This window comes from Carassius carassius, chromosome 1 (genome assembly GCF_963082965.1).
Source record: "Carassius carassius chromosome 1, fCarCar2.1, whole genome shotgun sequence".
In the NCBI taxonomy this organism is placed as follows: domain Eukaryota; kingdom Metazoa; phylum Chordata; class Actinopteri; order Cypriniformes; family Cyprinidae; genus Carassius; species Carassius carassius.
In genome coordinates this window covers 34,355,588-34,378,052 of record NC_081755.1, presented here as the reverse complement: position 1 = coordinate 34,378,052, position 22,465 = coordinate 34,355,588, and the positions used below count along the sequence as shown (strand labels likewise).

Genomic DNA, 22,465 nt, shown 5'->3' with positions numbered 1-22,465 from the left:
TATAGGTAAGTAATGATAATTTGTAACTGATACGAAACTTAATATGTAGCCATTGCAGAGACTGTAAAATTGGGTTTATACAGTCATATTTTCTTGACCTGGTAAGGACTCTAGCTGCTGCATTTTGGACTACCTGTAGCTTGTTTATTGAAGATGCAGGACAACCACCTAGAAGTGCGTTACAATAGTCCGGTCTAGAGGTCATGAATTCATGAACTAGCTTTTCTGCATCAGAAACAGGTAACATGTTTCGTAGCTTGGCAATGTTTCTAAGATGGAAGAATGCAGTTTTTGTAACATGGGAAATATGATTTTCAAAAGACAAGTTGCTGTCTAATATAACACCCACACAGCAAAATCCCCAGAGTAAAATTAACTCTGTTCAGAGAACATTTGGTCCCTCTCTACAGAGAGTTAAAATAACTCTGAATCAGAGTTAAAGTTAATGAGATACTTAAGTGATTAATTAAGTGACGATTGTGCATTAATGATGAACATCTGCTGTTAACAAGTTCTCAGCAGAGGAGGATTCAACAACTCCACAAACAGCATTTCCAGCTTCACTTATTACTAACCAGGGGTGCGTTTCCCGAAAGCATCGTTGGCCAACTATGGTCGCAAGTTCATCGCAATGTCCATTGAACTCTATTGGTAAAGACGGAACTTGCGACCATAGTTGGCCAACGATGCTTTCGGGAAACGCACCCCAGACTGACTTTATTTCTGTCAGACATCTACAGAAGGTCTTATTAAGAATTAACAGAGGTTTAGATGTTGATGATTTATTGAAAATGTATGATTACCATTATAGTGATGAGTGTTTCCTTCAGTTGGGCAGTTTGACTCTTCTTGCGAGTACGTGGATTTTGTAACAGCTTTTACCAAAACATGTAATTTGTTACAAAGAAAACCAAAAACAAAGATGATCAGGTGATATAGTGTTTAACAGCAGATAGTAAAAAAAATGCGCTTATATCGTCACTGTCCAAAAGTGGTCATTTGATGTTAATAGATTATATTCAATACTCTCTTGCTACAGATTGGACATTTTGAATTTTTTTAAATACATAATAGGGGATTTCTTTTTTCTGAGACACAGACATCAAGAATCAGCTTATGAATCTCAACAATGGTAACATGCTTCATGCTGCAATGCATGCTGGGAGCCACAATAGTATAAATCTCATAGCCTGCCCTTGAATACCTGTATAGTTTTGTAATCGATCTATGTGTATGTCATGATCTATGGTGCCGAATGCAGCACTAAGATCAAGTAAGACGAGAAATGAGATGCAGCCTTGATCTGATGCAAGAAGCGGGTCATTTGTAATTTTAACAAGTGCAGTTTCTGTGCTATGGTGGGGCCTGAAACCTGACTGAAATTCTTCATACAGATCATCAGAGTTTGATCCATTTTGCATTTAAACAAAAAAACAAGAGCTACAGGGTGGATGAAGAAGAGAGGGGTGGAGAATTTCACATCTTATCTAACCCCTTTTCAGTCATGTCTGGAAAGTGATGATAAGGCTTTGGGATCAAACATAGTCTGATCCATGATGCAAATCTCTCGTGCACATGCACAGGCTAATTATGCAGGATATTTTGTGCACAGTTAAGAGCAAAAATAAAAAATCTTTTCTGCAACACCAAGTGGAATCAGGAAATACTACAAAGCTGTAATTAATGTAAATAAATAAAATAAAAATGACACTAACACTAAGAGTAACAGCAGATGGCGCTGCAGCACACTACAACTCTGAGCCAAAGAAACAGACCGAGGACCGAGGATTTACCTAGAATATAAGCTATTTAAATGCCATGATTGCTGATACATATGCCATGAATGACCTTAAGTGAATATATAAGAAAAAACAAATATCAAGTTGAATTAAATGTATTATATTGTTAATGTCACAGATACATCCATGTCAATGCTGTCTAATGAAAGAAATGTAAAAAACAAAACAAAAATCAAACTATGTAGATACTCATTTATTGGGATATGCAGAATTGTATGCAAATATTGTCCCTCCTCCTCTTTATTTGAGTTTTAAGATGAAGAGAAGCAGCTTGTTCTCACTCGTCTCAAACCATGATCTCTTCATCTCTCTGGTTGTTGCTGCTGCTGGCAGCTGTTTCTCGTAAGTCTTTATAGCTTCTTTAGAGATACATAGTTATACATAATACTGACCATATTCCCCCCCTCAGGTGTTCACTGTGTTGAACTGATCCAGACTGATTCTATGGTCTTAAGTCCTGGTCAGGTTTTGACACTGTCCTGTAAACTCTCTGGATATACAGTGACTGACAGCTACTGCACTGGCTTCATTCGGCAGCCTGCAGGAAAAGCTCTGGAATGGGTTGGGATGATATGTTATGATGGTAGCACATATTACAGTGATAAACTGAAAAGTAGATTTCAAGTCACCAGAGATTCTTCCAGCAACACAGTGACTCTTCAAGGACAGAATATGCAGACTGAGGACACATCTGTGTATTACTGCGCCAGAGACCCACAGTGACACAGAGCAGCTACTGTCTTGTTCAAAAAACACTCTAACACTCGGCACACAAATAAACAGCTTTATGCTATTCTCATTAATTCTAATTACTGCTTCAGTTTCAAATGCAAATTAAATACGGATAAATGCTCATTAAATAAACATAAAATGACAAAAAAATTTATGTACTTTCTTTATATAAAAATTTACAATATTGCTTTCTAGATATAAAATATAATTATTTTTCATTATTTCATGATAGTAAAGTCTATTTTTATGGTTTTAAAATATTTCAGACAGTCTAGATATTATTATATGCTATGTTAGCCGAAGGTGAAGTGCACACTGTTTCTGCGCAGATACTGCGATCCTGAAGGCTGACGAGAGCCTTAGAGCGGTCGTGCTTCACGCCGGGGTCAACGATACCACACTGCGGCAGACGGAGACGCTGAAGAGGGACTTCAGGAGACTGATCGAGACGGTGCGCAGCACGACGCCCGCGGCGACGATCATCGTGTCAGGACCACTGCCCACGTTTTGACAAGGACACAAAAGGTTCAGTAGACTTATTGCTTTAAATGAATGATTGTTGTCATGGTGTAAAGAACAGAAACTGCTATTTGTTAATAACTGGAATCTTTTCTGGGAGCGTCCTAGGCTTTTTCATGCTGATGGCCTGCACCCCAGCAGAGTCGGAGAGGAGCTGCTCTCTGACAACATCTCCAGGACACTTCGCTCCATGTGACTAGTAAGCCAACTCTCAAATAACTATTATAATGACTTTTGTTCTAAATGATAGAAGTACTTGCACTGTCCAATCTATTAAGACTGTGTCTGTTCCCCGAATAGTGAGGTCAAAATATACATTTAATGTAGGATCTAGAAAAAATCTTATCGAGATTTAACCAGAAAAATGTAAAGTAAATGAACAAAAACTATTTTTAAAGTTTGGGCTCATAAACATTAGATCAGTCACACCCAAAGCAGTTATTGTAAATGAAATGATCTCAGATAATAGTTTTGATGTACTCTGCTTGACTGAAACCTGGCTAAAACCAAATGATTATTTTGGTCTAAATGAGTCTACTCCACCAAACTACTGTTATAAGCATGAGCCTCGTCAGACTGGTCGTGGTGATATTCTCAATGTTACCCAGAAAACAGGATACAGGTTTAACTCATTCAAAATACTTCTGCTTAATGTTACACTGTCAGATATGGAAACTAAATCTATTGTATCTCTTGCTCTGGCTACTGTGTATAGACCACCAGGGCCGTAGAGAATTCCTAAAAGAATTTGCAGATTTCCTCTCAGACCTTCTGGTTAAAGTTGATAAAGCGCTAATCATGGGAGATTTTAATATTCATGTTGATAATACAAATGTTGCATTAGGACTTTTACTGACCTAATAAACTCTTTTGGAGTCAAGTAAAATGTCACCGGGCCCACTCATCGTTTTAATCATACACTAGATTTAATTATATCGCATGGAATCGATCTTACTGATATAGATATTGTACCTCAAAGTGATGATGTTACAGACCATTTCCTTGTATCGTGCATGCTGCGTATCACTGATATTAACTATATGTCTCAGCGTTACCGTCTGGGCAGAACTATTGTCCCGGCCACCAAAGACAGATTCACTAATAACCTGCCTGATTTATCTCAACTGCTATTTGTACCCCAAAATACACATGAACTAGACGAAATGACTGGCAACATGGACACTGTCTTCTCTAATACATTAGAAGCTGTTGCCCCCATCAAATTGAAAAAGGTTAGAGAAAAATGTACTGTGCCATGGTATAACAGTAATACTCACTCTCTCAAGAAAGAAAGTCGTAGTCTTGAACGCAAATGGAGAAAAACTAACTTGGAAGTTTTTATAATTGCGTGGAAAAACAGTATGTCCAGCTATAGACAGGCTCAGAAAACTGCCAGGGTCGAGCATATCCCCAAACTCATTGAAAGTAACCAAAACAATCCAAGGTTTTTATTTAGCACAGTGGCTAAATTAACAAACAACCACGCCACACCGATCAAAATATTCCATCACAGTTTAATAGTAATGACTTTACGAATTTCTTCACTGATAACATTAGAAATAAAATAGTGAATGTAGATTCTACAGCGTCTAACACTTCAGTTTCATCCATCGCACCCAAAGATAAACTGCAGTGCTTTACAACTATAGGACAGGAAGAGCTAAATAAACTTATCACTGTATCTAAACCAATAACATGTTTATTAGATCCTGTACCCACTAAATTACTGAAAGAGTTGTTACCTATATTATTAATTTGTCGTTATCTTTAGGTCACGTCCCAAAACCATTTAAGCTGGCGGTTATTAAGCCTCTTATTAAGAAACCAAAACTAGATCCTAGTGAATTGGCAAATTATAGGCCTATTTCAAATCTTCCATTATGTCTAAACTTTTAGAAAAAGTTGTGTCTGCTCAATTGAGCTCTTTCCTGCAAAAGAAAGATCTGTATGAAGAATTTCAGTCAGGTTTCAGGCCCCACCATAGCACAGAAACTGCACTTGTTAAAATTACTTCTTGCGTCAGATCAAGGCTGCATCTCATTGCTAGTTTTACTTGATCTTAGTGCTGCATTCGACACCATAGATCATGACATACTCATAGATCGATTACAAAACTATACAGGTATTCAAGGGCAGGCTCTAAGATGGTTTAGATCCTACCTGTCCGATCGCTACCATTTCGTTTACTTAAATGGGGAGTCATCTCAATAATCACCAGTAAAATATGGAGTGCCACAAGGATCCGTCCTAGGTCCCCTTCTATTTTCAATATACATGTTGCCCCTTGGTAATATTATTAGAAAATACGGGATTAGTTTCCATTGTTATGCTGATGATACTCAGCTAGATATCTCAACGAAACCAGATGAAGCTTATTCTTATTATCTAAGCTAACGGAGTGCGTAAAAAATTTAAAATATTGGATGACCAGTAATTTTCTCCTATTAAATTCGGATAAAACAGAGGTATTAATTATTGGACCAAAAAACAGTACACAGAATCTAGTTACTACAGTTTGCAACTAGCGGACATACTGTTACTTCCTCTACAATCAAAAATCTGGGTTTTATATTAGACAGCAACTTGTCTTTTGAAAACCATATTTCCCATGTTACAAAAACTGCATTCTTCCATCTTAGAAACATTGCCAAGCTACGAAACATGTTACCTGTTTCTGATGCAGAAAAGCTAGTTCATGAATTCATGACCTCTAGACCGGACTATTGTAACGCACTTCTAGGTGGTTGTCCTGCATCTTCAATAACCAAGCTACAGGTAGTCCAAAATGCAGCAGCTAGAGTCCTTACCATGTCAAGAAAATATGACCATATAAACCCAATTTTACAGTCTCTGCACTGGCTACCTATTAAGTTCCGTATCAGTTACAAATTATCATTACTTACCTATAAGGCCCTAAATGGTTTAGCTCCTGCGTATCTAACTAGGCTTATACCACGTTACAATCCATCACGCTCCCTAAGGTCACAAAACGCTGGACTTTTGGTAGTTCCTAGGATACCAAAGTCCACTAAAGGAGGAAGAGCTTTTTCACATTTGGCTCCCAAACTCTGGAATAGCCTTCCTGATAATGTTCGGGGTTCAGACACACTCTCTCTGTTTAAATCTAGATTAAAAACGCATCTCTTTCGCCAAGCATTTGAATAATGTATCTTAAATTGTGAGTGTAGTTGCATCTGATCAAATGCGCATTCTTATTCTTTAGCTTGTGTTAAACAAATTAATTTTACTTTGTTGGAACAGCAGCTACGCTAATGATGTCTCTATTTGTTTCTATGTTTTGCCGCAGGATTTACATCCCGTGGTAACTAGGATTTAAGCTCCAGTCTGGATCCAGAACACCTGAGAAGAGATGATGCTGACCCTCAGAGGACCTCAGATGATGCTAACCCTGAATTAACAACAGAACTAACAAATATTGCTACAAGTGTGACTGCATCATATAATAATTGCTGTTAATAGTGTTCATCGTCTAGCTGACTACGTCTTGCGTTAATTTTTCTAAAAAATTCTGTCATATGCGCACAAACTGACAGTCACCACTTATAAGCTACTACTAAATATTGTAGAAACTTAATTTTCTGGAAAGTTTCTTTGTAATGATTTGTATCGTAAAAAGCACTATACAAATAAACTTGAATTGAATATAACGGATACTGTCATCATTGTATTGTTTATTTACTGATTTATTCTTATGAAGTTCATATGAAAAAAAATCCAAATGAATCTCTTTTACTACAATAATATCAGTAATCTTTATTAAAATGTCTGTTCAGTGCCTGTTGAGGAGCAGCTGTTCTCACTAAACACAACATCTCTACAGAAAACATTTACTGTCTACCAAGTTATAAATGTTGGTATTTTCATAGTTAGTAGTTTCGTAGTTCAGTAGTTATAATGCTATAAAATCTGATTAACGCTTTAATTTGTACACTGTAAACCCTAATGTTGTCTTGACTTATAAAATCAAGTAGTTGACTAAACATTACTTAAAATTTTGCGTTTTGGCCCTGCCACTTAAAAATATGAGTTAATTTAACTAATTTACCTTCAAAATGCATAAACTTTCAAGTTTCAAGTGTTGTGGGCTCAAAATCATGAGTAATCCTTTGGAAAAACTCAATGTCACTCTGTTCTTCCTTTAATGTGATTGGCCATGGGCAGAATTCTGCCTAGCAACAAGAGAACAAAAGCACTGATTGGTGGATTACAAAATTCGTCCTTTTGGTCTGTTTGGTTTGCTGAACTACATTTCAAGAGGACGTTTTTTTTAGTGTATTATGTTAGGTGAGTAAAGTTATGTAGATATAAAGTTGTTTTGCATGACTTCTACTAGTGAAATATGTTATCCTTGTGGTACGTGATTTTGATATGGTATGATTATTGAAACGACAACTTATAGTATTTGATGAAGTGGCCCAATCGTTTTCCTTTGAGAGAAAGAACATGGCAGCTAACGTTACTGCTTAACTTGGTTAGACCAATACACTGAAAACCCTAATAAGTTGACTGAACTAAATTGATTGAGTAAACTCGTTGCCTCAATTTAATTGAGTAATGGAGTTTCCCAAAACTTACATATTTAAGTTTATTTAACTTGACGGTTTTGTAGATTGTACTTAAATCACTCAGTTCACCAAACTTGGTGCTTATTTAATGTACTTAAACGATTATGTTCACTTAACTTGGTATTAATTTCAAGTGTACTTATATATTTAAGTTAACTCAACATGTAAATTTAACTGAAAATTATGTTCTTATTTTTGACCGCACACTTTTTGCACACTGAAGTAAAACAAATAACAGCATATTTAAACTTTGACCTTTTGACAAAATGTCCCAATATTTATGAAAATACAGTAAACCCTATACTGCACTGTAAAAAAAAAAGTTGTGTCAACTTAAATAAATAAGGCAACTTATCGCAAGCGCTTTTTTGAGTAAACTTAACAAAAAATTACTATGTTTGCGTATTTTAACATCAACCTAATCCATTGGGCAAAGTTATGTCCAGTGGATATCTTTTTATGTCTTTGCAGACGTTGAAAAGATGTCCACTGAGGAGACAGAATGTTTTTATGATGTCTTTTTTAAATGTTTTTAATGTCTTCTGTACGTCCGATATAGACGTTCACAGATCCTACAAGGTTCTGTGACTTTATTTCTGTCAGACATCTAGAGAAGCTCTTATTGAGAATTAACAGAGGTTTAAATGTTGATACTTTATACATTTGAAGTCACCATTGTGGTGGAAAGTGTTTGGTTTAGTTGGGATCTTGGTCCAGTTACTGCTTGTGTAAGCTTGTCTTTTGCTGCTGTAACAGTTTATTTTAAAACACTGTTTTTGTAGTGAAGAAAGACAAACTTAAATGAGCTCAGGTGTCATCAGCTCTTTGTTGGTGTTAGCTTGTCTCTTGCTGCTGTAACTTGTGTGTTGTAAAACACTGTTATTGTGGCAATGAGAGTTGAGATCAAACATGCACATCTTGCTTGTAATGGTGACAAGTTAAAATAAAATGTATTGTTGTGGATTCACTTTTATGGATAGAAACCTAGTAGATAAAATAATGTACTTTTTGAAAACAGATCACGTTGTCACAAACAGACATCAAGATTTTGGATATGCATCACATCAATGGTGACAATCAGAACAAAAAAGGCTGTAAAATAAGGATGAGTTTGTGCTATGGAGCTCTTTTGTTTGTCACCGTTGTTGTGATGCATATGCTAAATCTAGAAGTCTGTGTGTGTGAGTACTTGATTCTTTTACTCAAAATATTTCAAATGCATTCATTTTGTCCATCTTCAAAATAAGTATTTTGCTCTTGGTGCCTGTTATAAATATCAAACAAAACTTTTTTTTATGATCTCAAATACGTATTATGTGATGACTTTCTCATCAACAAAAAACATCTGATAACACCTGAGCTCATTTAAATTTGTCTGTTTTCACCAAAAAAAAAAACAGCTTTTTAAAATACACCAACCCAGCAGCAACTGGACCAAGATCCCAACTAAACCAAACACTTTCCACCACAATGGTGACTTCAAATGAATCAAGTATCAACATTTAAACCTCTGAGTGATTTAGGTACAGTCTACAAAACCGTCAAGTTAAATAAACTTAAATATGTAAGTTTTGGGACACTCCATTACTCAATTAAATTGAGGCAACAAGTTTACTCAATCAATTTAGTTCAGTCAACTTATTAGGGTTTTCAGTGTACCACAACATCTACTGCATTCATTTAAAGACAGATAGATGTAGTCTTTTGAAATTATATACTAGTCTACAAATCTAATGATAAGTCTACATTATTAAGCTTAAATGAATTAACGAACAAACAAAAACATAGTCATTTATTATGTTATAATGAATACTTTGAATACAATGAAAATGATCGGCCCTTAAATGTTGTTCTAATCTGTTTTAAATAAGTGTCATCCACTTATAGAGCGGCCAAACATTCATGAAATTGAACAGCTTCTGTATGTAAGGAATAATTGACTCCGGGCCGTTGAATTATTAGAAAAATAATGCACACCTGAGTGGGTGATACGGCCACGACGCATTATAACTGCTGCAGCATCTCTAAACAGCGCTGTTATTACCTCGCTAGTGAGAAATGTCACGTGTAGCCTTTAATTGTTAACTGATGAAATCATCAAGGCAGCGTTGACAACACCTTTTTGTGTAAACTGCACAACTGTTATTACTTTTAACTATGAAGTGATATGGAACTGTAATGCGGTCAAGAGAGCTGCCTGGAACTATGTTCGCCGTGCGTTTCCCAGAAAATAATTGCACACCTCAGAACGTTTGTCAGCCAATCAGATTCAAGCATTAAATGGCCCCGTAGTATAAATAAAATTAGACCATGAGAAATCATGTTGTTATTATTCATAAATGTATATTTAGAATGTAAATAGAATAACTCTCCAACAGACAACTTGATTTTAACTGTACATATTACCGGTATTGATATAATTGAACAAATTAGCCTGTTTGTATATTTTGAAACATCCATTTTGTCTTTTTTTTTCTATATGTATGACGTCACCACCCTTCATTTGTCATACATATAGGTGATCAGTTCTTCTCCATCTCCACTGGATCTCATATGAGTTCACTGAATCAAAGATGTGCAACAACCTGCTTTACCTTCTGTTTTTACTGGCCTTTGCAAGTGTGTGTCATAATGTGAAACAGTAAATATTCACTCTACCTGATATTCTGTACTTATTTCTATACTATTTTTCAATAGGAGTGAAAGGTCAGAATCTGGAGGCCATTTCTTCTGTATCAGAGGTAAAGCCTGGAGAAACTCTGAGTCTTTCCTGTAGAGGATCAGGATTTACTTTCTGAAGCTACAACATGCACTGGATCAGACAGCAACCTGGAAAAGCACTGCTGTGGATGAGTGTGGGCTACAGTTCTCGAAGTGGACATAAGGCAGAATCCTCTAAGGAGAGGCTTGAAATCACCAGAGATGATTCGAAAAGCATCATGTATCTGAAACTGTCTGGACTGACAGAAGAGGACTCAGCTGTGTATTTCTGTGCAAGAAAATCACAGTGATACTAACGTATTTGGCAATGATACAAAAACTGGTCTAGACACACTTTTACTGTAAAACTGCAGTTCTCTTCTGTGTCAGTACACAGTGACACATACAGTCAGAGTACTTTGTATTAAACTTCTCAAAACGTAATGAGACACTCTGTTCACAATCAAGATTCATTTATATGCTTCGTTTTTACTTCACAAACACTCAAATATGTTTATTAATTTTGCTCCTTCAAATGAAAACTAATAAACATTATTTATGTGTGTACATACAATATAATGCACACATTAGGTCCTTTTTTCAGGATGTGCTGTTGATCTGAAGTCTAGCGCTGGTTCAACACAAAAGGAAATTCATTCTTGTAGCTTCAAAGAGCATAATACAATCTATGTGTGTGTTACATATGCATGTAATTTTATTTCTGTTCACAAGTAATGGCTTGTACTGATATGGCTGCCCTATGGCCGAGAGTTTTTGTTATTTTGTCTTCATTTATTAGGTGCTGATTTCATACGCCTGTGTTCCTTATGAGCTGAGTGGAATAAATGCTGACGTGACGGTGGAAGCTGTTGTGGGACTTTTGCTGGCAACTAGTGGAAAACTAAACTGATTTTTCCTCTCTATTATTGTAAGTAACTCTTAAGTAACTCTTTAATAAATATCCCCCTTTTAAAATGAGCCTTTGCTGGACTCCACCTCTATGTTATGTTCACAGATGTAATAGTGTGTAAAGATAAATGTCAGTATAGTTCTCATTAACAAACATCCAATGAAAATACAAATATGTACAGCTGAATGCAATGTTTAATAATAAGCATCAAACAGTAACAATAAAAGATAAAAAGAGACACAAAACTAATGGAAACGATTGTAGATTGCTTCATATAGCCTTTCATATAGCCAGAGCTACAAGTTTTGGTGCTGAGGTCACCATAAAAAAACACAACAAATTCATTGTGGGTTTGCACACACCTGGCGAATAAAGCTAATTATGATTCTGATGTTTCATTGTAATGGCTGGATGTGAAAATTTAAATGACATAACATATATGGTTATAATTACCAGATCCCTTCTTAACAATTGCAGAGACAACAGCAACAACAATTATGGCGTATGACCTTGGCATTTATGCTGCATTTGGTTTTGGATTTGACGGTTAGGATTTCAAACATCAAATTCTGGAAATTCAATTTGAAAATCTTCCATTGCCCGACTTTAATGAACAGAATTATTCCTCAGGTTTAGTGACAGGTGGATAGTTCCACTGATGGCTCATAAAATCTGATAAACACTTCCTGTGTATTTTTATACATGACTTACACAAAGCCCAAAGAGCAGGAAACCTACATTAGGGCCAATAAGCAGAAAAGCCACAGCCGTGGTCTACAACAAAACCTGTGAGGTGTTTTATAACAAAACTCAAATAATGTTTGAAGATCTGGAAAGGAAGTTTTTGGTATATTTTCATGGTTTTCAGATAATAACATGTCTGCTATCGGTACTTATAAACATATAATCATCTTTAGTAATAAAGATTTATCACAATAAAAAATCATACAGGTTTGAAATTTAAACAAAATATTTGGTCATAATGGCTTAATATTTTTGTTTAATTAGGCCAGTGATATCCATTGTTGTTTTTGATATACTGACTTTTATTATATGGTCAAAAAAACAGTAGAAAAATACATACATACTGTACATATATGCATATATTTTTACAAGGATGTGAGGGTGAGTAAATGACTGAATTTTGATGTTTACATTTCACTGTCCCTTTAAGAGCTCATGCAGACTTTTGTTATGCTACATCTCTTTAACGTATGAATCTTTAACTTATAAAATTATTACTGCCATTAATATGTGTAAAAAAAATTGCCATTAAAATCACCTTTTCTGAGTTGTGTTCACTGGGCATGACAGGCTGCTGTATAATGCTGTGTTGGAAGGTTGTATGATAGAAGTGACATACTGAAGCAGATTTAAAATGTTCATTGTCTCTTCCAGAAACCCAGACACTCAGCCAGACCTGACAGTAAGTTTGTAATATTTATTTTTCATAGCCCAACAGTCTATAAACTATAAAAATGCATTATATTTCTGCTACTAAGCTAAAATATATTACGGTCAACCCTTCATTAGACCCTTACTGACATTAAATCAGAATTATGGGTAAGTATGTCATGCTCCTATAATGTGGTAAAACATCGTGTGCTTGTTTTTTTACTTGTCCCACATGAAAACCAAAAAGGCAAAATATGTAAACTTCATGCATAACCTCACATCTGTGGTGTGTGTATAGTTTCTAGAGAAGCATATTGTAGTGGTAATAGCTGAAAATGATACTAAAATTAACTCTCAAACAACATGTAGCCTTTGTCTGTGCAGTGCAATTTTCTTTAAAAAAAATAAATAAAAATGCTGCAGTTGTCTTGAAGGATGACTTAATGCATGCAGCAAAAAAAAAATCAATGAGAGTGTCACAGGTCGGGGGGTGGGGGGGGGGTCAAGCCAGACTGCACCCACCCCTAGAACCCAGGACCACCTCGAGGAGCGTGCCAAGACCAGACAGACAAGTGGATAAAAGTTTAACATGTTTTATTGAATAAATTTAAAAGTCCTAAAAAAACTTCTAGGTCCCCCGAAAGGGGCGGAGACCAAACCGCTGACCCCAGGGAAGGCGTGGAATTCTTCGAGGCAACTCGTGCCAGAACGTAGCGACTAGGGGAGGCGGAAGTCGGCCACCGGCTCAACCAACAGGTAAGTATCCAAGTAAGCAAAACTTCTCGGACCGAACGGTCAAGCCGTGGCCGGCACAGGAGCTGATGGACAGAAGGGGAATCTTCTACCAGGCAGGTGAATATCCAGGTACGTATACCTTCTTAAGGCGCGGAGCAGGACAGGGTCTCTTGGTCGAGGAGGATCTTCCCTTGGGCAAACAGGTGAGTATCCAGGTAAGCAGACTTCCTCGAACCGTTGGACAATCAGGGCGTGGCCGATACGGGAGCTGATGACCAGAAAGAGAAACTTCCACCAGACAGGTGAATATCCAGGTACGTATACCTTCTTAATACGCGAAGCGGGACAAGGAAGGAGAGCGGACCCCTGCCAAGCGGACAACGTGAATGCTTCCAACGCGAGCCTCTTTCTTCAAGCAGACATCCACCGGAGGGGCTTTGGCGGAGGGATTCTTCAGCGAAACAGACAAGTAAGTAACTCAAGTACGTGCGTGCTTCTCTTTGGTATAGAGACAAAAGCTTACGGCTGGGGTGTGCTTCTGTAAAGCAGACGGAAGTATGTCCAATGTGTGTCTCTCATTCAGGCAGGCATCACATAAGGGGACATATGCAGAGGACTTCTCTATTGAATAGACAGGCTAAGTTACACAAGTGCATGTATGTTTTTCCTTTAGTGCAGAGACAAGAGCTTACGGCTGGAGCGTGCGTTTCTGTACAGCAGACGGAGGTGTGTCCAATGGGTGTCTCTCCTTCAGGCAGGCATCACATAAGGGGACATTAGCAGAAGAATTCTCTATTGAACAGACAGAGGAAGTTATACAAGTGCATGCATGTTTTTCCTTTAGTGCAGAGACAAGAGCTTATGGCTGGAGCGTGCGTTTCTGTACAGCAGACGATGTGTCCAATGGGTGTCTCTTCTTCAGGCAGGCATCACATAAGGGGACATTAGCAGAAAAATTCTCTATTGAACAGACAGAGAAAGTTATACAAGTGCATTTATGCTTTTCCTCAATACAGAGACAAGAGCTTACGGCTGGGGTGTGTTTCTGTAAAACAGACAGACGAAGTAGTATTTCTAACGGGAGTCTTTCCTTCCAGCAGACATCACGTAGAGGGACATTTGACAGAAAGATTCTTCTATTTGAGCAAAGTTAGTTATACAAGCATGCACATTCTTCCAACATGTAAAGGTGAAAGGTTCACATTCAGCACCTGAAGTCCCTCTTCAATGACAGCAAATGAGAATAAAAGATGGGGAGTGCACGGTGGTCAGTATATATGATCCCCACACACTGCAATCTCACTTAAAGCCCATACTGTGTGACACATCAAATCAGGCACTGCATATCCACGCTCTCTCTCAGTGCAATAAGGCCAGCACTCACCCAATGATCGATCCTTCCACTGTCGTACCGAATCAGTTCTCATCACATAACAAGGGGAATTCGGGTGCCTCCTTACTGGCACAGTGGACAGAGCTTCCTCGACATTCGCTCACACTCAGAAGAAGAGAAACAAGAGTTCAATGATAACTCAATCCAACCACTCTCAAGTGACGATTACACTCGTGATTAATACACTTCACAACGTCGTATTCAGTTCAGTGCAGGTGCATACATTCAATCAAATCCGATATCACACTACTTATCTCCCTTCCAATGATGATAGTGTTCTCCAGTCTTCACTCAATCTCCATAACTCACTTGCTTTCGAGCATTTGACGTCTTCAACTCGTGCTCACACAACCACCGTTTCACCCTCAATACAGCCGAGCTCTCACAACACTCTCCAGAAACCTCCATAAATCAGCAACACCACCCAAGAAACGACTTCTCTCGGGGGAGAACCACCGCCAACTGTCTCTTCGCTTTTTCTTTTGTACACTCCATTTGCCCAGCTTAAATCCTCCACACCTGGGGCCGGTTGCACCAGCTGTGCGTAAGTTATAACTTAGCCTAGTTTTGACGTAAATGGACACTAAGTTACGACTTACGGACTACTAAATATTTTTGCGTTGCACCATTAAACTTAGTTTAAACGTAACTATACGTTGTAACTAAATATTTACGGAAGCCTCTGGTCGGAATAAAATGTCAGCCAGATTAGATCACATTGATGAGCTCGTATTTGATCATGAAGAGCCGCAAGTTCGCCAACGAGTTTTACGAGACAGACATCATCCGTTGGATATTTATGATGATGTCGACATATATGCTCGTTTGCGCTTTAAAAGAGAGGGCATAATGCGGATAACGGACATGATAGCGTCTGATATTCAGCACGAGACAGACAGAAACGGCGCTCTCTCCCCAAGCCTTCAAGTGTGTGTCGCCTTACGTTTTTTACAACTGGATCAATGCAAAATGTAATCGGCGATTGCATACAGATTCATAAATCTACAGTATGTAGAGTGATTCGCAGGGTGTCACTAGCCTTGTGTCACCACATGAATAACTACGTGTGTATGCCAAGCATAAACGCACAAAATACGAACAGGCAAAAAATCCATGCCATTGCCGGTTTCCCTGATGTACTTGGCTGCATTGATGGGACACAGATCAGGATAAAAGCACCCACAGTAGATGAGAATGCGTTTGTGAATAGGAAAGGCTTCCATTCACTAAAAACCCAAGTCATCTGTGACCCGAGTTTATGTTTTTTAAACTGTGTTGCGAGATGGCCAGGTTCAAAGCACGACAGTTTCATCCTAAGAAGGTCAAACATCTTTGAAAAATTTGATTCTGGGGAGTATCGTGGCATTCTGCTGGGTGATTCTGCCTACCCCCTTAAAAAGTAGCTGATGACACCATGCCTAAACCCTTCCACACAGGCAGAGGAAAAATTCAATTCTGCACATACCAAAACACGGGAACAGTGGAAAGAAGTATAGGTGTATTAAAAAGGAGGTGGTCATGTCTTCATAGGGGTATGATAGCAGATTTTAATTTGTTTGATTATTTTATCAGTTTAGACTGGCTAATATTTCAAATAAAGTACAAGTTTTTAATACACTCCAAATGTGATCATTAGGAATTGCAATGGAGCCAGAGAGAGCAGCAAAGGTGATAGGAGCATGCATTGTATTGCATAATTTGGCCATGCTGTGGAACATGCCACTTGATGATCTGGGAGGTGAAGAGATTGAGGAGGTCCCACAGGAAGAGCACTGCATACAATTGCAAGACCCAGAAGTGCAGGAGGGTGTAACTGTCAGGCGTTTCATCACACAGAATCATTTCAATTAAACTACACTATAACACAAACTAGTCCTTTTATATATAAGTCCATACACAAATTATTTACAATACCTATTTTTTTTAAACTGTGTTGTTTTCATAGACTATTTTTAATTATTAATTAAACTGTAACATCCATTCATTGTAAATATTCCTCATCTCACCTCATTCTTCATCAACACCATTTGTAATCTAATATCTCTCAGTTGTGAATTCAATGACATATCCGAAAACATTTATTGTAAAATTTTTCTTCTTGTCAAATTTATTTAATGGTGTCTGCACACACATATTCAATAACAATACAAGGTGTATTAAAGTACAAGAATAATAAATACTAAAACATAAATGTGGTGCAATCAAGTTATTAAATATACTAATAATGAGCAGCTATAGGTCTCAACAAATTACACACTTTAAGCATTACCCTTAAACAATTGGCAATTAAATATCAATATGACTACATTTCAACGATGTTGAAGGAGTAGCCAAGAGGCTTTAACTCCTCTTGCAATTTAATGATTTCTAGGTTTAATTTCACATTTTCGAGTTCAAGCTTTTTACGTTCACTTTTTATTTTCAAGATCTCCTCTTCTACTTCCGCACATTCAAGTTTGATAAGCTTACAGCGGCTATAGTTTATGTCTTCATCCTGCTCATTTGGACGTTTCCTTTTCCTTGTATTTTCGACTAGCGGTTCTTTGTCTTGTGTGGTCTCTGGGCGGTCTGTACGAAGGACAGGCAGATCTCCCGCTGATGCTGGCGCTACAGTGTTTTCAGCGCAAGTTTCTGTTGCGAGTTGGCTGTCGCAAGTTGGCTGACTTGATGCAACACCTGCCGATGAATAAACAAGAACTTGCTTTTGTAACTTTATAGAATTGTGTCCTAATTCACTTTGCATTAAAGTATGAAGTGTATAATAATAATAATAATATTACTCTGACTTTTTTCTCTCACAACTGCGAGTCAGAAAATACAGTTCCCTTTCATAGGTCACTTCGATGCTGCGGTGACGTCACCACGTATGGGAACACCTTCGGTGTGACAAATGTCTGAAGCCCTATACCATCCCGCCAATCTTATTGGCCAAATAGCGCGTGGCACCGCCCAGCATGCGTAAGCATATATATACCTGGTGCCGCGCGCCATTTACCTCAGATTTCATTCCTTCAGTACGAAGCGAATCTTCTGTGCCCTATTATCTCGCGTTCTCAGCGATCATCTACGAGCAGTATACTCCTCTCCGCGGACGCGATGAGTCAACGAAAGGTAGGAGCCGTATGATGGGTTATCACGAGGAGGCACTTATGAGAGGTTCGTTGCAGCCTCTCTACAGGTTCTCTCCTTGATAGCCTATGGCTACAGTAAAATATGCATACACTTCCCCTGTGCACTAACGCCATTAGGAAGTATCCGCGCTCTGGAGTGTATTTCTTAAGTCGCCTCGCGTCTAACCCCCACCGTTTCGCTTCTGCGGTCGCCGAGGCCCCGCACGAGGTGTTGGTTAGGGGCGATATGTGCGGCTTGAATATGAATACAGTGATGCACTGGAGTTCCATGTGCTCGCTCTCCCCCACTCGAGCGCGTTAATCAACAGTTTTGCTCTTCAAATGGTGGATTACGGCTCACACAGCCGCCGCGTTTTCGCTAGCGGCTTGGCCCGATGTTATCTTGTTGGTTTGAATCCTGCCGTGGATACGCTTCAGGATTATATACAACGAAACGCAGCGAGTTTGACGCACACGCTTTTCTTCATGTTAATATGCCAGGGACTATGCCCTTCACTGAGAGCGCTGTTAGACTGCTAATGCACATCTACCCTCTCACTGCAGTCCCCATACTCTAACTTTGACTGTCTCGCAGCAAGGGCACCTCGAGCATCATTGATCTGAGCTATCATTCGCGCGCCCCCTCAGACACTCTGCACAATCCAGTCTTCAGAGTTTGAGGGACGGCGCGGAGGCTGGCAAAGATGGCCAGCATATGACGGTTCACACAGCTGCCGCGTTCTCGCTAGCGGCGTGGCCCGATGTTTATCTTGTTGGATTAAATCCTGCCGTGGATACGCTTCAGGATTATACACAATGAAACGCAGCGAATGTGACGCATGCGTTTTTCCTTCATGTTTGCTTAGGACTGTGCCCGCCTCCAGAGAGCGCTGTTGGACTGCTAATGCACATCAAAGCCTCTCACTGCAGTTTCCACACTCTTAACATTTGACTGTCTCGCAGCAAAGGCTCCTCGAGCGTCATTTAACTGAGCTATCATTCGCGCGCCCCCTCAGACACTCTGCACAATCCAGTCTTCAGAGTTTGAGGGACGGCGCGGAGGCTGGCAAAGATGGCCAGCGTATGACGGTTCACACAGCCGCCGCGTTCTCGCTAGCGGCGTGGCCCGATGTTTATCTTGTTGGATTAAATCCTGCCGTGGATACGCTTCAGGATTATACACAACGAAACGCAGCGAATGTGACGCATGCGTTTTTCCTTCATGTTTGCTTAGGACTGTGCCCGCCTCCAGAGAGCGCTGTTGGACTGCTAATGCACATCTAAGCCTCTCACTGCAGTTTTCCACACTCTAACATTTGACTGTCTCGCAGCAAAGGCTCCTCGAGCGTCATTTAACTGAGCTATCATTCGCGCGCCCCCTCAGACACTCTGCACAATCCAGTCTTCAGAGTTTGAGGGACGGCGCGGAGGCTGGCAAAGATGGCCAGTGTATGACGGTTCACACAGCTGCCGCGTTCTCGCTAGCGGCGTGGCCCAATGTTTATCTTGTTGGATTAAATCCTGCCGTGGATACACTTCAGGATTATACACAACGAAACGCAGCGAGTTTGATGCATGCGTTTTCCTTCATGTTCTCTAACATTGACTGTCTCGCAGCAAAGGCACCTCGAGCGTCATTGAACTGAGCTCTCATTCGCGCGCCCCCTCAGACACTCTGCACAATCCAGTCTTCAGAGTTTGAGGGACGGCGCGGAGGCTGGCAAAGATGGCCAGCGTATGACGGTTCACACAGCTGCCGCGTTCTCGCTAGCGGCGTTGCCCAATGTTTATCTTGTTGGATTAAATCCTGCCGTGGATACGCTTCAGGATTATACACAACGAAACGCAGCGAGTTTGACGCATGCGTTTTCCTTAATGCTTGCCAGGGACTGTGCCCTCCCCCAGAGAGTGCTGTTGGATTGCTATGCACATCTAACCCTCTCACTGCAGTCCCCACATTCTACATTGTTTGCCTCGCAGCAAACTGTGCTTCGAGCAGCATTGGATTGAGCTGTAATGCCAAACGTTCCCTCAGACACTCTGCGCAATCCAGCTTTCAGAATTCGAGGGGCGATTCAAGGGTCCTGCACAGACGACCCATTTATGACGGCTCGCACAGCCGCCGTTTTTCGCTAGCGGCAAAGCCCGATGTTCAATCTGTTGGCCTAATTCCTGCCGTGGACACGTTTCAGGATTATACACAACGAGACGCAACGGCTCTTATACATACACTTCCCCTGTGCACGAACGCCACGAGCTTTTCGTGCCCGGATATTTTAACATGTATGACAGCGTTGCAGGAAGCGGAAATTTTGAGACCGCTAGTATGGTCTCGGCCGTGTGTGAACGCTTGCCCGACATTTCTCTATGGGTGTTACGCACGATTTGTCATGGATACACCATTCAGTTTCAATAAGGCCCGCCTCCTTTCCGCAGAATTCTTTCCACGGTGGCGAAGCCGATGGAAATAGCGGTGCTGCGACAGGAGATGTCAACTCTGCTGAGCAAAGGGGCTATAGAGGAAGTACACCCCTCTCAGATGGAGGCGGGGTTTTTTACAGCCGTCATTTTGTGGTAAAAAAAAACAAAAAAAAACACTGACGGATTACGACCCATTCTGGGTTTACACCATCTGAATCCTGCACTCAGGAAGTTCCTCAGATTCGCTTTAGAGAGCAAAGCGTATCAGTATTTCTCAAAATGCATGGATGGATCTCTGGCCCCGTTGCGGCACCAGGGCGTTCGTGTTTGAACTATTTTAGGCGATTAACTGGTGTTTAGCGCAATCGCAGACTCAAGCACACTCTCATGGGGATCTTGTGCTGAATCATTTAACAGCCTGGGCTTACGTATGGAATGTTTCACCCCGTTGTCTCCGCATCGGACGATTCCGGTGACACGGCGATGTGTGATGTCGCTTAAAAATATGTATGTCAACCGAATTCTCCTGACTGAATTCTCCTGACCGGAGTCCGGCTGGGGATTTGCGCTTCCCGAGAGACTGTCACGACGGATGCGTCTTTGACCGACTGGGGAGCTGTTTGTCAAGGGAGTTGGCACATAAACAGGTTGAAATTACTGGCTGTTTTTCTGGCTCTCCAGTATTTCTCGAATCTGCTGATCGGCCGTCATGTGCTGCTCAGATCAGACAACACAGCGGTTGTGTCATACCTGAATCATCAGAGAGGATTATTCTCTCGCCCTCTGTGCAGGCTAGCGAAACATGTTCTTTGTTTTCAGAACTAAATTCTATCGATCCGAGCTGTTCATGTCCCCGGACGTTGGACTTTGGAGCGAATTTGCTATCCAGGCAGACTCTGGAGCAAGCGGAGTGGGGATTGCACCCCCAAACGGTGAGTCTCCTATGGCAGATTTTCGGGGAAGCGGAGTGGAATTGTTTGCGTCAAACACGACTGCGCATTACCCGCTTTGGTTCTCCCTATGCCCTCCAGCACCCCTGGGCTTGGATGCATTAGCCCACAACTGGCCCAGGACCAGTTTGTATGCGTTTTCCCCCAATCTGTCTGATTTCGGCGATATTACGCAGAATACGGGTGGACAGGGTGGAACAGCTGCTGCTGGTGGCTCCGCGGTGGCACACACACAGCCGTGGTTTGTGGATCTGATCAATCTGTTAGCGGGCTCTCCATGGGAGATTCCCCTCAGACAGGATTTATTATCACAAGCACAGGGACTGATTTGGCACCCGAGGCCAGATCTATGGAATCTGTGGGCGTGGCCTATGAGCAGAGTGAGTTCATATGTCCCGGTCTTTCTGCTGAAACTACCGAGACTATACTGAATTCTAGAGCAGCTTCTACGAGACGCTTATATGCTTTCAAGTGGAGATTGTTTACGGCCTGGTGTGAAACTCATAATATGGATCCAGTTTACTGCCCAGTGGCGTCAGTACTGGAGTTCCTTCAGGAACGTTTTTCGGATGGAGTGACACCAGCTACCCTAAGGTTTACGTGGCAGCCATTCAGCTTACCACGAATATATAAATGGTGCCTCAGTGGGCCGTCATCCACTGTTTCTCGTTCATACAGGGTGCGCGACGGCTGAGGCCTTTCCGCCCCGTGCGGGTCCCTTCATGGGTTTTTCCATTGTGTTGCATGGTTTATCAGGGCATCTGTTGAGCCCTTGGAATTGTTCCGGATAAATCCTGACTTTTATAGTACAGACTCTGTGGAAGTGTTGTTGCGACCAAGGCCTAATTATGTCCCCAGGTCGCATCTATCCCTTTTCGCTTTCAGCAGGTGGTCCTGGAGGCTTTTTCTCCTGCTGCGGCGGAGTCTGGGGATCTAAGTCTTTGCCCTGTGAGAGCGTTAAAGACTTATGTGGATCGTACTGCCCCATGGCGTGAGTCTGACCAGCTGTTTGTCTGTTTTGGACATAAGAATAAGGCCATGCAGTTACGAAACAGCGCATGTCCCATTGGCTGGTGCAGGCTATTTCCTTGGCCTATGAGGCGCGCGGGCTCGCTTCGCCCTTAGGAGTAAAAGGTCATTCCACGAGAGCAGTGGCTTCTTCTCAAGCCTTTCTCAGTGGATCTTCTATGGATGATATCTGTGCTGCGGCAGGCT

General features: G+C 40.5%; 1 protein-coding gene and 1 gene segment (V, D, J or C); one reads left to right on the top strand and one right to left on the bottom strand.

Moving 5' to 3' along the window:
- aldh3b1 (aldehyde dehydrogenase 3 family, member B1) overlaps window positions 1-22,465 on the bottom strand; it is a 139,343-nt gene that overhangs the window by 89,434 nt on the left and 27,444 nt on the right. The gene's annotated exons all lie outside the window — the stretch shown is intronic.
- Window positions 2,048-2,574, top strand: LOC132147190 (Ig heavy chain V region 5A-like). The segment is given in 2 exon segments: window positions 2,048-2,141; window positions 2,209-2,574. Coding segments are annotated over 2 exon segments (363 nt in total).